The sequence below is a fragment of the Mustela erminea genome, chromosome 18 (genome assembly GCF_009829155.1).
Source record: "Mustela erminea isolate mMusErm1 chromosome 18, mMusErm1.Pri, whole genome shotgun sequence".
In the NCBI taxonomy this organism is placed as follows: Eukaryota; Metazoa; Chordata; class Mammalia; order Carnivora; family Mustelidae; genus Mustela; species Mustela erminea.
Window position 1 is genome coordinate 38,399,603 of NC_045631.1, and position 14,267 is coordinate 38,413,869.

The 14,267-nt window shown below is 59.6% G+C and overlaps 2 protein-coding genes across 5 annotated transcripts; both read left to right on the forward strand.

The window, feature by feature from the left end:
• Positions 1-249: 249 nt before the first annotated feature.
• SP6 (Sp6 transcription factor) lies at positions 250-6,471 on the forward strand. 2 transcript variants are annotated; one of them, XM_032322296.1, is made up of 2 exons: positions 250-641; positions 2,817-6,471. In XM_032322296.1, exon 2 carries the CDS (start codon positions 2,875-2,877, stop codon positions 4,003-4,005), a length of 1,131 nt encoding a protein of 376 aa, XP_032178187.1. In that variant the 5' UTR covers positions 250-641; positions 2,817-2,874; the 3' UTR covers positions 4,006-6,471. The 2 variants fall into 2 exon arrangements, with proteins under 2 accessions (XP_032178187.1, XP_032178188.1); XM_032322297.1 differs by lacking the exon at positions 250-641 and adding an exon at positions 2,029-2,103.
• Positions 6,472-10,382: 3,911 nt separating this feature from the next.
• Positions 10,383-14,033, forward strand: SCRN2 (secernin 2). 3 transcript variants are annotated; one of them, XM_032321436.1, is made up of 8 exons: positions 10,383-10,477; positions 10,832-11,005; positions 11,237-11,418; positions 11,975-12,174; positions 12,752-12,818; positions 12,956-13,121; positions 13,233-13,413; positions 13,675-14,033. In XM_032321436.1, exons 2-8 carry the CDS (start codon positions 10,832-10,834, stop codon positions 14,016-14,018), a joined length of 1,314 nt encoding a protein of 437 aa, XP_032177327.1. In that variant the 5' UTR covers positions 10,383-10,477; the 3' UTR covers positions 14,019-14,033. The 3 variants fall into 3 exon arrangements, with proteins under 3 accessions (XP_032177327.1, XP_032177326.1, XP_032177325.1); XM_032321435.1 differs by lacking the exon at positions 10,383-10,477 and having other exon boundaries at positions 10,500-11,005; positions 12,603-12,818; positions 13,675-13,928; XM_032321434.1 differs by lacking the exon at positions 10,383-10,477 and having other exon boundaries at positions 10,501-11,005.
• The last annotated feature ends 234 nt before the right edge of the window (positions 14,034-14,267 follow it).

Consider the following 14,267-nt stretch of genomic DNA (forward strand, 5'->3'; position numbering starts at 1 on the left):
GCGGCGCCCGAGGGACGCTCCTAATCGTCCCGAGGACCCGCCCCCTTCTCCAGGCCCCCGGGTCTGAGTCCCGCGTACCCCGCCAGACCCAGCCCGCTCCGGGGCAGTTTGGCTCCCGAGGGGCGGGTCTCGGAGCCTGGGAAACGCTCCGCCCAGGACCCCCGCCCGAGGAGCGGAGTGGCCGGGGAGGAGCCAGGGAGGGGCGGGAGGCGACCTAGTTAGCGAGCCCGCCCCCTCTCCTCCAGCCCGGCCGCGCGGGCCTCCCGTCCGGCCGAGCCCGCAAGGGTTAAAGGCGGCGGCAGGTGAGGTGGGCGGGGCCGCGGACTCGGGGAAAAAGGAGCGCGGGGCAGAGGATGAAGGCAGAGAGCGCGGGTGAGTCACGGGCGGAGCTGGGCTCGCTCGCTCGCTCGCTCGCTAGCTCCCTGGCTCCCGCCCGCCCTCCGCCCTCCCGCCGGCCCTCCGCCCCTCCTCCGCCGCCCGCTGCCGGCCTCCAGCCGCCCGCCGCCGGGTCTGGTCGCGGCCCCCGCTCGTCTTCGGCTCCTGTGCCTTGCGGTTGGAGAGCCCGCCGGCGCGCAGGGCCCATGAGCGCCCGTCCGTAGCGCGCCAGCCTGCCGTGCCCGGAGCCCGAGCGCAGCCTCGAGGTAGGAGCCAGGGTCGGGGCGGCGAGGGGTGCGCGCTCCGGGGATCATCCCAGAAAGACGCGCCTCGAACTCGCCGCAGCCTCCGGTGGCCTTGGGGGTGGTGGTCCTAAAGAATCTGAGGGGCTTAGCGTCCCCGCCGAGCGACAGCTGGGCGGAAGGGCGAGACGAGGGACCGAGGAGACTGAAAACCGGGGAAACTGGAGCGACTGGGACAACCGGAGGACTGGAACCTTGAGGACTGGGAGTGCGGAAGTCCTGACCACCTGAGCGCCGGTGATCGGGAGAGGGAGACTGCGGAAGGGGGAAGAAGGGTGTTTCTATCCGGCTTCCTGCACTGGGGAGCGGGAAGCCGAGAGTGCGCGCTCTGCTGTCTCCCTTCCCGAAACTTTGCAGGCTGGCCATTGCATCCCAGGGCTGGACTCCTCGGCTCTGCGTCGAGAGAGGCCACTCTGGAGCCTGGGTCGTTCACCTCCCCACCCCCTCATCCCTGGGGCAGTTCCCAGACGCCGAAAGCTATTAGGGTCCCAGGCCTCCCGGCTCCTGCCCAGCTCCTTCTGGGCTGCCCCACCTGGGCCCGAGGCTCTTTTCCTGCTGCTTCACCCTGTTCCTTTCTTGTGGTAAGGCAGCTAGAGGCTGAGTAGGCGCCCCGGTTCCCCTCTCTCCCCCTCTCCCAGAATACCAGGGCCACCTCTTTGGTCACAGAGGCCACAGGTAGCAGGGTCAGCCCTGCTGTAGGAAGAAGTCCCTGACCTAAACCACTGCACCTCCTCTCCCACCATCAGAGAAGGCTGGGCGACCAAACTCCACACCTGAAGGGCTCCCAGGTCTTCGGGAGAGGTGGTGGGAGGAAGAGGACCTTCGAGTCACAGATGCGTGGTTAAGAACGGGGTAGATGTCTTTAGGTTGCCAACCCTTTAGGGAAAGGATAACAGGTGGGGAGTCCAGGCACCTGGTTCACAGAGGTACATACAGTGCATACTGGTTGATTGAACAAGTAAATGAAAGTCTGTTCAAGTCATTTCTCCAAATACTGCCTGGGTTTCCTCTTTTTTAAAAAAAATAAGAGGGTTGGCCTGAGGCAATGGTTCTCAACACTTAGCTGCATATGGGAGCCATCTGCAGAACTCCTAAAAATGACCCAGGTCTAGAATGCACCCCCCTCTATAATCTCTTGGGGTAATTCGTAATTTCTGTGATTCTGGTTTTTCTTGTTGTCCTTCGCTGTCCCCACTGTGACTCTGCATCTCTTAACGGGGTGACAGTTTTACCTCCCTGAGCTGGTTAGTCAGCTCTTCTCTCGCTGGCCCCCTTCTGGGGGAAGCTGACCCCTCCCAGCTTCACATCTGAGTCTCCCCTAGATTGGAGGAGGGCGTGGATAGCAGCAGACAACTGGCTGGAGTCTGTGTGGGTCAGCACAGGAGAGGAGGAGGCTTACCTTTCTCTGGTGGGGAGATGTCCCCTGGTAACTAGCACTGTGGCTGCCCCCCCCCGGGGGGGGGAAGGGGTAGGGACCAGGCATGGAAGTGGGTTTGGGGGGGGTGGTGGCAACCCAGCCAGGCAGAGAGCTGAGGCGAATGGTACAGAACAGTGAGATGCTCTTCACCACTGAACATTCCTCAGGGATGGAATGAGGTCTCCCCCAGTATCTGAAAACCTGCGCTGGGCATGGAAAATCAGGTCACCTCAAGCTCTGAGTTTCAGAAACAGACCCCCACCGTCTCCTCATCTGTGTCCTGAGTTTAGACTAGGGAAGTAGAGATGGGTCTAGGCCCTCCATTGGGGGTGGCGGCTGGTCTGCAGGGGGGTAAATGCCACCAGCTCTCTGCGCTGGCCTGGGAACCCGGGGTCCGGATGGTCCTAGCATTTTACTGTAGGAGTTTTTGACTTACCAGCCTGGGACTAGCCCAGCTCTCGGAATGAGCTAGGTCCTGTAGGAGGGATCAGCTTCAGCGAGGAGAAGGTTGACTTACCCCCTTGGCTGAGAACCTGATATCCTCCAGCCTTCCTAGCTCTCCCCAATTCTGTTTACTGGTCTTTAGTCCCCTCAGAGCTGTGTCCCTCTTTTCACCTGCCAGGCAGCTACAGAGAGGAGCACTTTGCAGGGAGGGGATCTGGGTCAGGACTAAAAGTGAGTTGGTTACTTTCCTCATGTCACCTCTTCTTTGCCTCCTTTAGGTCCCACTTGAGGTGCCCCTGACCGTCCCTGTTCCCCACCCCACCCCGGATCCCGGCAATGCTAACCGCTGTCTGCGGCTCTCTGGGCAGCCAGCACACGGACGCGCCTCACGCCTCCCCGCCGCGCCTCGACCTGCAGCCTCTCCAAACATACCAGGGCCACACGAGCCCGGAGGCTGGGGACTACCCCTCCCCGCTGCAGCCTGGAGAGCTGCAGAGCCTCCCGCTGGGCCCGGAGGTGGATTTCTCACAGGGCTATGAGCTGCCGGGGGCCTCCTCTCGGGTAACCTGCGAGGACCTGGAAAGCGACAGTCCCTTGGCCCCGGGACCCTTTTCCAAGCTCCTGCAGCCGGACATGTCACACCATTATGAATCATGGTTCCGGCCGACTCACCCAGGCACGGAGGATGGCTCGTGGTGGGACCTTCATCCGGGCACCAGCTGGATGGACCTCCCCCACACTCAGAGCGCGCTGACCTCGCCTGGCCACCCCGGGGCGCTTCAGGCTGGCTTGGGGGGCTACGTCGGAGACCACCAGCTTTGTGCCCCGCCGCCCCACCCACACCCGCACCACCTTCTCCCGGCCGCCGGAGGGCAGCATCTCCTGGGGCCGCCCGACGGGGCTAAGGCCTTGGAAGCGGCCGCCCCGGAGTCCCAGGGTCTGGATTCCAGTCTGGACGGAGCAGCCCGGCCCAAAGGCTCCCGGCGGTCAGTGCCCCGCAGCTCGGGCCAGACCGTGTGCCGCTGCCCCAACTGCCTGGAGGCGGAGCGACTGGGGGCTCCGTGCGGGCCCGACGGGGGCAAGAAGAAGCATTTGCACAATTGCCACATCCCAGGTTGTGGGAAAGCCTACGCCAAGACGTCGCACCTGAAGGCGCACCTGCGCTGGCACAGCGGCGACCGTCCCTTCGTGTGCAACTGGCTCTTCTGCGGCAAGCGCTTCACGCGCTCTGACGAGCTGCAGCGCCACCTCCAGACCCACACGGGCACCAAGAAGTTCCCCTGTGCGGTCTGCAGCCGCGTCTTCATGCGCAGCGACCACCTGGCCAAACACATGAAAACCCACGAGGGCGCCAAAGAGGAGGCTGCCGGGGCGGCCACCGGCGAGAGCAAGGCCAGCGGAGCGGTGGAGCCCCCCGGGGGCAAAGGCAAGCGGGAGGCGGAGGGCGGCGCGGCTCCCTCCAACTGAGCTGCTCTGGTACCGCCCCCCACGCTGGTCTCTCCTGGGGGCATCAGAAGAGCTTTCGGGGCCTCCCTCCACTCCCCCCGCCCCGGCCTGATGCCTTTGGGGGTTGGGGGACTCGCGTCAGAGGATCAGGTGGTTATTTATTAAGGGGGAGGAAAAGTGGTGCGGGGTCAGGGGGACGGGACAGTAGGGGGTTTTTTAGTCTCTGGGGCTGGACGAGACGTGTTTGACTGGCTGGGCTGGGAGGGGCTGCGCATGCTGCTCTGTCCTCCCTGTCCCCACTACTCGCTCCAGTGCCCGGGCTGGGGGGTTGGGGTGGGGTACCCCTACCGCGGCTGCAGGGCGGAGGGGACCTGCTGGAAGAGACAGCGCGTCCCCGGAGCAGAGAGGAGTGGGGCCGCCGCAGGCGCTGGGGATAGCTGTCTGGACACGTCCTTAGTGCCTGGGAACCGGCACTTAAAAGCGCCTCCGGACCCGCCCTGCGGCCCAGGTCCCTTTCATCCCCCATATAGTACTTCTGTTCCTATGTTTCCCGAGGGAGCGCTCACCTGGGGTAGGGGAGACAGGGGTACCCTCTAAGGAGGGGTCTCTATCTGGTTGGGAGGGTTGTTGCCCTAGAAATAACTCCTTTTATGTGCCTCCTGATTAACCCTTCCCAACCCATTCTGATGGAGCCGTGAAGGAAGAGGGGAAGAGGCCAGAATCTGGGACAGCTTCCCAGCCAGAGCAGTGGGGTGGAGGGACAGCTAGACCAGGAGGGGGAGGGCAAAAAGTCCTCTTCTTAAAATGAGAGGAAGGAATTGGGTAGGGCAATGGAAGGAACTAACCCCTTATGCCTCTAACTCGGATTCAGTCCTTAACTCATGGTTTTCATGAAAAATAAAGTTCGGTGTGTAGTTCACATTCCCCATCCGTTACCTGATCTAGGTTTTCAAGGAACCAGAAGCCCCAGCCCCCACCCTAGAATGATGTAGTGTCTCATCCTGGCTCCCTGTTCCCACCCCTCCCCCCATCATTTGCTTTCTCCTTAGGGATGGAAGGAAGAGGGTTACCTGGGTTGCCTGGGGAGTAGGTGGGGTGTCCCAGCAGAGGGACCTCCAGCGGTCTCCACTCAGGGTGGATGTCCAGCCATCTTCTACTCACTGGGAAGAGAAGGCCCACTCTTTCTCTTCTTTCCCATCCCCTTTCTCTGCTGCCTGCAAGCCTTGCCCTTCCTGTAGAGCATTAGGAGGCTCCCTTCTCCCCATCTCAATTCTGGGCAGGGAGACTTCCCTTCCATATGAAGGAGGTGTTCTCCCATTGGAAGGGGTCTGCCTTCTGAGGTGATGTCCAAGAAGCTGTCCCTGTCCCCTTCTTTAGATGCTTGAGATCCATCCTGATTGTGATCTTGGAGTGGAGCCTGGGGAGGGGGAGAGCCTGGCAGGGATGGAGCCAGGCAGAGGGAAGGAAGCTGATAGGGGGTCAGAGTCTGGGACTAGTACCCTTTCCCAAGCTAGAGGTAGAGGCCCTAAGATTCCCTCTGACCTCCCTGGACCCCTTGCCCCCTTTCTCCACCCAGAGCCCTATGCAAAGATTAGTTGTGTATTGATTTTTAAGTTATAAGCAAAAGGTATTTTATTTAATATTAGGGCATGTGTGTGTGCATGTTGTTTGTACGTGTGTGTGTGTTGTGTGTGTGTTTCTCTACTGAGCCTGGGGTCTCCAGCTAGAGAGACCCCACCTTGTTCACCCTGTCCAGAGCCCTAGGTCTTAGGCTTACAGCATCTCTTCCTCCCTTGGGGATGCTGAAGTCCAGTCCCAGGACTGGGAGCTAAATGGGAAATGGGTCTGGGGTCTGGATAGGAATATGCGTTTGCATAGAAGGGAGCCCTTCTTAAAAGGGACAGGGTGACTCTCCCTGAGAGACTCATGGGCCTGGGGTAGTTTAAGAAGTAACGTTCTTTCTTTTTGCTCCCTCTTCCCCCTACCTCTTGCCACCCCAACCAGAGGTCCCTTTCCTTGCTGAGAGGGTTGGGGGCAGGAGAGAGCTCGCAGCGCCTGCAGGTTGCCTGGCCAGGCAGAGAAAGGGGGAGAGAGGGAGGGCACTGTGGGTGTGGGATGCCTTTCTCCTCCACCCATCGAAACCAGCCACCCCCTCCCTGTGCTACCAGGACAGCCTTCCCCAGTGACCATTGTAAGGGGAACTCCCGAATGGGTGTTGGGGTGGCGGGGAAACATTGATGTTCCCCTCCGGAGGCCTTGAGTTCTAAGGGTGCTGGTGAGGGTTTCGGATGGGTTTTCTTCTGCTCCCCTCGTTTATAGATCTAGGTTGCTTGGCTGTCTACCCCCTTCTAGGCAGCCCCCTAGAGGAGAAATGTAGGATTTTTTTTTTTTTTTTTTTTTTTTTAATTTAAATGATTTGAACCCAGTTTGGGGGGGAGAGGAGGAGGAAGAAACAGCCTGTGTTTTTTATGCCGTAATAAAGTCATCAAGCACATCATTGCTTCATTTGTCTTCCAGCTCTGGTTTTCTTTTTGACTCAGTGTCCCTCAGCAGTGAGGACCAGGCCCAGGCCGGCTGCAGGGTGGGGTGGACACTTCCTTTGATCCAGCACCCTGGCCTGCAGCCTCTCCTCCCTTTGTTTGGGGCAGAGCCCAGCTGATGGAAGGGTCAGATCCTTTCCCAGGAGGTGGCTGGTGTGGGGAATGGGGAGGAGCTCCCTCAGGGTTGATAGCTGGGCTGACTGTCCCTCCGTGGGGCTGAGAAGGTTCTAGATATTTCCTTCCTCCTCCACATGTAAGCCCCCTCTTTCTCCTCCCCTGAGAAGAACGCCAGTTCCCTGCCTTACCAGGGAGAGCCAGCCTCCCAGCCTGGTCACCCCGCCCCATGGGGGTGTGATCAGTCCCTCTGGCTGTGAGCGAGGCGGGGGTGACTGACAGCGATTTCTTCACCCAGAATGATCCCTATCAGGGACAAGGCGATGAAAGGCAGCCAGGCTATCTGATGGGCTCCCGCCCAGCTGGAAAGTCTGAGGGAAGGATCCTACTGCAACTCCCAGCTAGAGGGCCCGCCACAGTTACACAAACACCACACACCAGTGCACCCTCACCCGACCCACTGGGAGGTCTGGGATGTGCAGAAACGCCCATCTGTACACACTCTCCTGGGCTGCCCAGTGCCTGCGATGCAGCCGGTGCCCAATTCAGATGAAATGATTAAAAAACAAAAACAAAACAAAACAAAAAACGCTTATGAGTCCAGAGGCCCAAAGCTAGGAAGGTTGATAGCTGAGAAGGTTCAGGGTCCAAAAGGGCAGGCTGGACTTTGTGCTCGTTTACCTTCCCCGCCTTCATTTTGGCCACAGTTATCTTCCCTAGTGGGATTCCTGTTTCCCACACTCCACCCCGGACCCAGTTTCCTGGAGCCAACTCTGGTATCCACACTGGCTCATCCCATCACCTGTTTGGGAGAATCTGCAGTCACAGAGTTGAAGGTCACTTTGTGATAGGGGTTACAGAAGGAAGCAGACTGGTTTTTAGGGGAGGAACTCTTTGCTTTCTCTTGCTCCTGGATTTCGAAGTCCAGGAGGAGGAGGGGCAGGCCTATGCCCCACCCCACCCCCCTTGCCGGCCCCACTCTGTGGGCACCTCTTTTGTCTTCCTGGTTCAGTGGGAGTTAGACCCCAGGACCCCGGGGAGCCCCTTCCTCCTGCAGCCCATCGCTGCCCCCAGGGACAGGAGGGCAGCTGTGGGGCTGGCTGGGCCTGTCTGGGCAGGGCTGGGGCCACCCCTCCTCCCCTCACAGCTCCTCCTGCTGACCTGCATTCTTAGCGGGGGCCTTTGGTGGGGCTCTGATGTTTGCTCACTGGCCCGCATTGGCAGCAATGCTGCTCGGCTGGCCGGCCCCCTACCCCCCACCCCTGGAGCCCAAGGCCACCACTGACCCCTCAGATCTGACGCCCCCAGCGGGATGATCCTGGAGGGCCAGGGAGAAAGTAGGGAAATCAGGCCACGTGGGCTCACCCTTTGGACAACCTCTCTGAGCCGCCAACCTCCTCTCCTGGGAGGTGGGAGTACCGGCCCTGGAGGGTTGGTGAGTGAAAACAGGAATGGGAAAGTGACAGAGGAGCCGGCAGCCTGGGAACCGCAGCCTGGGGCAGCGCTGTGGCCCGCAGACACTCGCTTCTCCTCCGGCCCAATCCTGCCCCACTGCGGGCGGCTGGGGAAGTGAAGGAAGGGGCCCACTGAACCACCCGCCACTCTGGGTGCCCGCGTCCATAGACATACAGCCTTGACTTTTGCTTCTGGAATGACCCCCGACGGCAACCTCACGACACCTCCTCGTGGACTGCACACCCTAAGCAGCCTTCACTTTCCATTAATTCTGGTGAGCTCGACGGCTCAGCGTCCTATCAGTGTGGGTTTGAAAAGCAACTCAGGAACCCAACAGTCTGGCTGTCTCCACCCGGTACAGGGCGTATTAGAGACACCCAGGGAATTCCTGAAGCCATCCGGATTAACTCTCCAGCACTCCAAGTGATGTCCTTGGGGGTGTATTAGACCGGCGTTTCTCAAACTTTACAGTGGGGATGTTGTTAACATGCAGCTTCTGATTCACTAGGTCTGAGGTGGGGCCCAAGATTCTGCATCTTTTTTAAAAAATTATTTATTTATTTGGGGAGGGGGCAGAAGGAGAGGGAGAGAAGCAGAGTTCTTGCTGAACTGGGAGCTCCATGCGGGACTCAATCTCAGGACAATGAGATCATGACCTGCACAGAAATCTAGAGTCCACTGTTTAAAAGACTGAGCCACCCAGGCGCCGCAAGATTCTGCATTGTTAACAAGCTTCCAGTGACGCTGATGCTGGCCGTCCATGGACAGAGTATGAAAATATTCTGTTGTACAGTGGAAGTTGTGTGGTTGAAAGCAAATTGCTCCCCTCCACTCCCCACCCGTGGTGGAGAATCACAGATCTAGTTCAATGCTGTCATTTTACTACCGGGGAAACTGAGGTCCTCAAAGAAGTGACCTGCCAAAGAGACACTCCAGGTCCACTGCAGAAGCAAGACAAGATGCCAGTGTTCTGAGTTTCAGGTGATACTCTTCCCTGCTCCCTGCCCAGCTTCTAGATAATTCTTCTCTGCAAGTGGCAGTGCACCTTCTGAAAGTGAAGTCCATCTCCTTGGGGACAGCTTCCTTTTCAGAATCAGCCTTGGATACCTATAGGCAATTAAGAACTATCTCAGATTTCAGATCCCCCAATAGCCTTATCTGGTGCACCTGCCCATAGCCTGCCTCCTGGGGAAAACTTGGTCTTCATTGCCCTCCCAGGAATGACCCCAGGCTGCCACGCTGTCGCCAAGGGCTCTGAGCAGCAGCCTTATTTGTTGGCAGGATGGATGTGGGAGAAGTAGAGAATCTGCAGTATCTCTCCTGTCCCCAATCCTGGAGGGCTCCACAGAGCAAAAAGAGTAGCATACATTTGCTTAAGTGCCGGTTACAGAGAGGGTTAATAGGGGAAAATGACCTGGAAAGCAGAACATTTGGGATCAGAGTCCACCCACACAAGAATATGTGCCCCCTTGGCCAAGACTTCTTTGCTGGGGGCGCCTGGGTGGCTCAGTGGATTAAGCCACTGCCTTCGGCTCAGGTCATGATCTCGGGGTCCTGGGATGGAGCCCCTCTCTCTCTGCCTGCCTCTCTGCCTACTTGTGATCTCTCTTTGTCAAATAAATAAAAAAAATCTTAAAAAAAAAAGATTTCTCTTAAAAAAAAAAAAAAGACTTCTTTGCTGTTTCAGTTTCACTCTATTTAACCCACTGAGCCACCCAGGCGCCCCTAGTTTCACTCTATTTAAAGGCACCAAATCTTTGGACTAGAAATTTTCAAATATCCTTTCAAAGCTATCTTTCTAGGAGTTCAAGCACTGTGGGGCAGAATCCACCTTTTGGGGTCAGGTGGGTTTTGAGAATATGTGCGTTTTAAAAAATGCATTAACTTAAGTTATCCCTACACCTTCAGCCCTGTGACAATCTGACAGATCTTGCGCCCTGGTGGGGACTGGGGTAGGTCGCACCTTTGTAATTCAAACCAGGACACAAGTAGCTGAGTTCTCTCCTCCAGATGCCCCAGCAATCGGCGCTCTCTAACAGATCTGGTTTTTCTTTCCTCTCTTTTCACGTGGGCTTCTTTCCACCCCCAGCTCCTGCTCCCCATAGGGACCCCATTGGAAGTGCCCCCGGATTCGTCTCAGCCTTTTTCCAGCCTGAGAGCGGCGCCGGCAAGGACAGGTTGCCTAACAAGGTTTCCGAGGCCGCTCGGCTCCAAGAAATAGTGCTGGCGCGCGCCCTGGTGGAAGACGGTAGAACTGCAAGCTCTTGGTTCTGGCTCCGCCTCCCGGGCCAAAGCCTTCCAGGTCACCTGGGAGCCTCCGCCCAATGACCCGAACCGGAGGCGGTGGCGGTCGGGGCTAAGCTGGGGATCTGGGAGGGAGTGAGGTTAGGGGCAGACCGTATTGGGGAAGAGAGAAAATGGGGATAGAATAGGGGCGTGGAGGGAGGGGTAGGGTGGCGAGGGAGGGGGTCCCGCGACTGCGCCGGAGAGCCGGGCTCCCGTGCGTTCTGCGCCCGCCTGCGGAGCCGCGAGCCTGGAGCCCAGGCCGAGAGCTGGTGCCTCCGCCGCGCGGTGCCTTCGCCTGTGTACGGTGCTGAGCATCGCGAACCCAAAGGCAGTGACCTCCGAGTGTCTCTTGACACGTGTTGGGATAGGGGCTCCCAGGGGGCTGAGCTCTGGCCAGGATGGTGGAGAGGTCGCCCGAAGAGGACCCATTCCTCCCCACCTCTCCCCAGATGATGGCTTCTTGGAACCCCGACGCCCCACGTTCCTGCGATTGCTTTGTCTCGGTACCCCCGGCCTCTGCCATCCCCGCCGTGATCTTTGCCAAGAACTCTGACCGGCCCCGGGACGAAGTGCAGGAGGTGGTGTTTGTACCCGCAAGCACTCACCCCCCTGGGAGCCGGCTCCAGGTGGGTTAGGCCTTACGGAAGAGCTAGGAGCTGTGGCAGATCTGAGCCTCCGCCTCAGACCTGCCTCCTCCGCTTCTCAGGCCCCTGGAAAGCCACCACAGGTGCGGGAAAGACCATGACCTTCCGGTCTACCAGCCTGGACCTAGCCTCTGACTTAGCCTGCTCCTGGGCAAGTGGGAATACTAAAACCCTTTCTGAGTGGGCTCTCCCCTTCTCCCCTCTTACCTGCAGTGCACCTACATTGAGGTGGACCAGGTGTCAGAGACTCATGCGGTGATCCTGAGCCGACCTTCGTGGCTCTGGGGGGCAGAGATGGGCGCCAATGAACATGGTGTCTGCATTGGCAATGAGGCGGTGTGGACCAAGGAGCCAGTTGGCGAGGGGGAAGCCCTGCTGGGCATGGATCTGCTCAGGTGGGGACACTGCCCTCCCTTATCGTCTGGTGCTGGAAGTCTGAGAGCTGAGTGCCATTCCCCCGTCCCCTAAGCTCGGGTCATGGGACCCCCATCTTTTTGTCCCCCTTGAGAGCCCAGACAGGCTGCCCCCGCTCCTCCTCTCTCCCGGCCCCATCTCCAGTCTCTTAAGGAGCTCCCAAGTATGGCCCCTTCTGTGCCTCTCCTGGCCCAGAAATAGGGCAGTGGTTTCACATTTCTTTTTTCAGTAGAAGCGCTCCCCCCCCGCCCCCCAATGGAGTCCCAATGTATGAAGCGAGTTAAAGCAGAGCCACTCGGGTTGAAGAGAGGCTGGGGGGCCCGGTGCGCTTCTCTCTGTGGGACTATGTTTCAGGCCTCTTCAGGGGACCCTCAGAGCCAAACTTGAAAACCCCTGGCCTAACTGCGCTCCACACAACCACGGTGGGCAGATTGTGTAACGCGGGCCTCCCCGGGCTGCGTCTGTCCACTGGGGCTTCTGTCACCCGCCGCCAGTACCTCACTGCCCTTCTGGTCCCGGCCCGTCTCCCCATGCCAGGCTGGCCTTAGAACGGAGCCGCTCTGCCCTGGAGGCCTTGCACGTGATCACGGGCTTGCTGGAGCGCCATGGGCAAGGGGGCAGCTGCCGGGAGGACCCTGCCCCGTTCTGCTACCACAACACTTTCCTGCTGGCTGACCGGACTGAGGCGTGGGTGCTGGAGACAGCGGGGAGGCTGTGGGCCGCACAGAGGATCCGGGGTGAGGGCCTGGCACTGGGGCCTGCCTCCTGGAGGCGTCCCCTTTGGTCAGCCTTAGAAGGGGGTGGGATGAGGGCCGGGCAGGGCGGATCCAGGTGCAAACCTCAGGGTGGTCGGCGTACCTGAGGTGGTGGGAGATGAGCCCACTGAGGACCCTTTCCCCTTCGCTTGCTTAAATCCTTTGTGCTCTAGCCTGCCACTTCCTCTGGCGAGCCTTCCTGGACTCCCTGGCGGTTAGCCCCCTTCTCCCCCCGTATATGCAAGCAGGTGCTTCTTCCTTGCACTTGCCACAGCCTCAAGCTCACACGTCTGTCTCCGTCTCCACGAGGGAAGGGCTGTTTTCTTCACTGCCCTGTTCTCAGCCCCTGGCACAGAGTAGGTGCTTTATGATAAAGGAGCCATTCCCTCCCCTTCCCGCCTCCTCCACAGAGGGGGCCCGCAACATCTCCAACCAGCTGAGCATTGGCACAGACATCTCCGCCGAACACTCAGAGCTGCGGACCCATGCCCTGGCCCAGGGCTGGTGGGGTGGGCAGAGCACTTTCGACTTCGCTCAGGTCTTCTCCCTGACTCAGCAGCCTGTGCGGATGGAGGCTGCCAAAGCCCGCTTCCAGGCCGGACGAGAGCTGCTGCAGCAGCAGCGAGGTCAGTGAGTGGATGGCAGTGGCCTGGGGGCCCAAGGACCATGGCACTCCCGGCCTCTCTCCTCTCCCACAGACTTGACCGCGGGCCAGAGGGTCCCCTTCTGCCCTGGGGGCCCCTCAGCCTGTCCTCCTTCACAGGGGGCATCACGGCAGAGGTGATGATGGACATTCTCAGGAACAAGGAGAGTGGCATCTGTATGGACTCGGGAGGCTTTCGCACCACGGCCAGCATGGTGTCCATCCTGCCCCAGGATCCCACACAGCCCTGTGTCCACTTCCTCACTGCCACACCAGACCCATCCAGGTGAGGGGAATGAGGGTGGGGAAGGCAGGGGAGAGCTTGCCAGGCGGGGTATGTGTGTGTGTGTCCGGGGGGATGTGATAGCCTTCACTCCTTCCATCTCTGTCCCATTAGGTCAGTGTTCAAACCTTTCATCTTTGGGGCGGGCGCGGCCCCAGCCCCCCAGGTGGTGTCCCCCACTTTTGGAGCACAGGATCCTGTTCGGACCCAGCCCCGATTCCAGACTCAGGTGGATCGCCGGCACAGCCTCTACCGCGGACACCAGGTGGCCCTGGGGCTGATGGAGAGTGGGCAGGTAAGCCCCGGGGATTAGGGGCTACTCTGGGGACATGACTCACTTCTCCCATGCCCAGTTGGGATTCTGGAAATATGAGTGGACCTGGGAGTGGAGGGGAGACTCTAGAGCTGCCGGGAGGAGTCTCTGCCTTCAAAGCTAGCTGCCCAGGAGAATGTCGGGGACCCTGCCCTTTCTCCTGCTTGTGGGAGATGGCAGGTATCTCCCCGCGATCTGGAGGGAAGCCTGTCCTGGGGACTCATCTCTGCCTTTCCTGGGCAGGATCGGGGACAGCAGCTCTGGCAGAAGCAGCGGGACCTGGAGCAGGAAGGCCTGGAGGCTGCGCGGCGGCTGCTGGCCGGGGAGTGGGCCCCACCCCCACAGGAGCTGGGCGCCCTCTTCCAGGCCTTTGTGGAGAGGGAGAGCCGGGTGTATGGCTGAGCGCCACAGCTGGTCCTGGCCTGGGGTGGGCACAGGACCCCTGGGATGGCGGGATCAGCACAAGCCCTTCACTTCCCTCAGTCCTGTTCTGGGCGGCCAGCTCGGCCTTTGCCTTAATAAAGTACACTATTTCACTGTTCAGTGAACTTGATCCCGGCTCTAGTGGGGGTGGGAGAGCCAAGTGAGGGCAAAGGGCAGCCCTGGGCCTCTGGTTGTCTGCTGGGCAGCACAGTCTTCTCTTGGGGAATGGGGACTCGATGGGGGAGGCTGTGGCAGGGGTCTGTGAGGAGAGGTGGTCTCCCCAGGTGTGTGAGCGGGTATGCCCAAGAGAATGTGCCTGGCATACTATGGGGCTACTGTTTAAGGAGAATGAGGACCACGGGTTTTTGGTCCTTGGCTTGAACCTTGGAGGGCACGTCCCAAGGATGGCAGTG

Bases quoted from the DNA above. Each gene is read 5' to 3' on its own strand.
- SCRN2 (XM_032321434.1), top strand. From the start codon at position 10,778: ATGGTGGAGAGGTCGCCCGAAGAGGACCCATTCCTCCCCACCTCTCCC. The intron at 11,419-11,974 runs GTGGGGACACTG...TCCCCATGCCAG, and splicing joins CTGGGCATGGATCTGCTCAG to GCTGGCCTTAGAACGGAGCC. The intron at 12,819-12,955 runs GTCAGTGAGTGG...CCTCCTTCACAG, and splicing joins GCTGCTGCAGCAGCAGCGAG to GGGGCATCACGGCAGAGGTG.
- SP6 (XM_032322296.1), top strand. From the start codon at position 2,875: ATGCTAACCGCTGTCTGCGGCTCTCTGGGCAGCCAGCACACGGACGCG.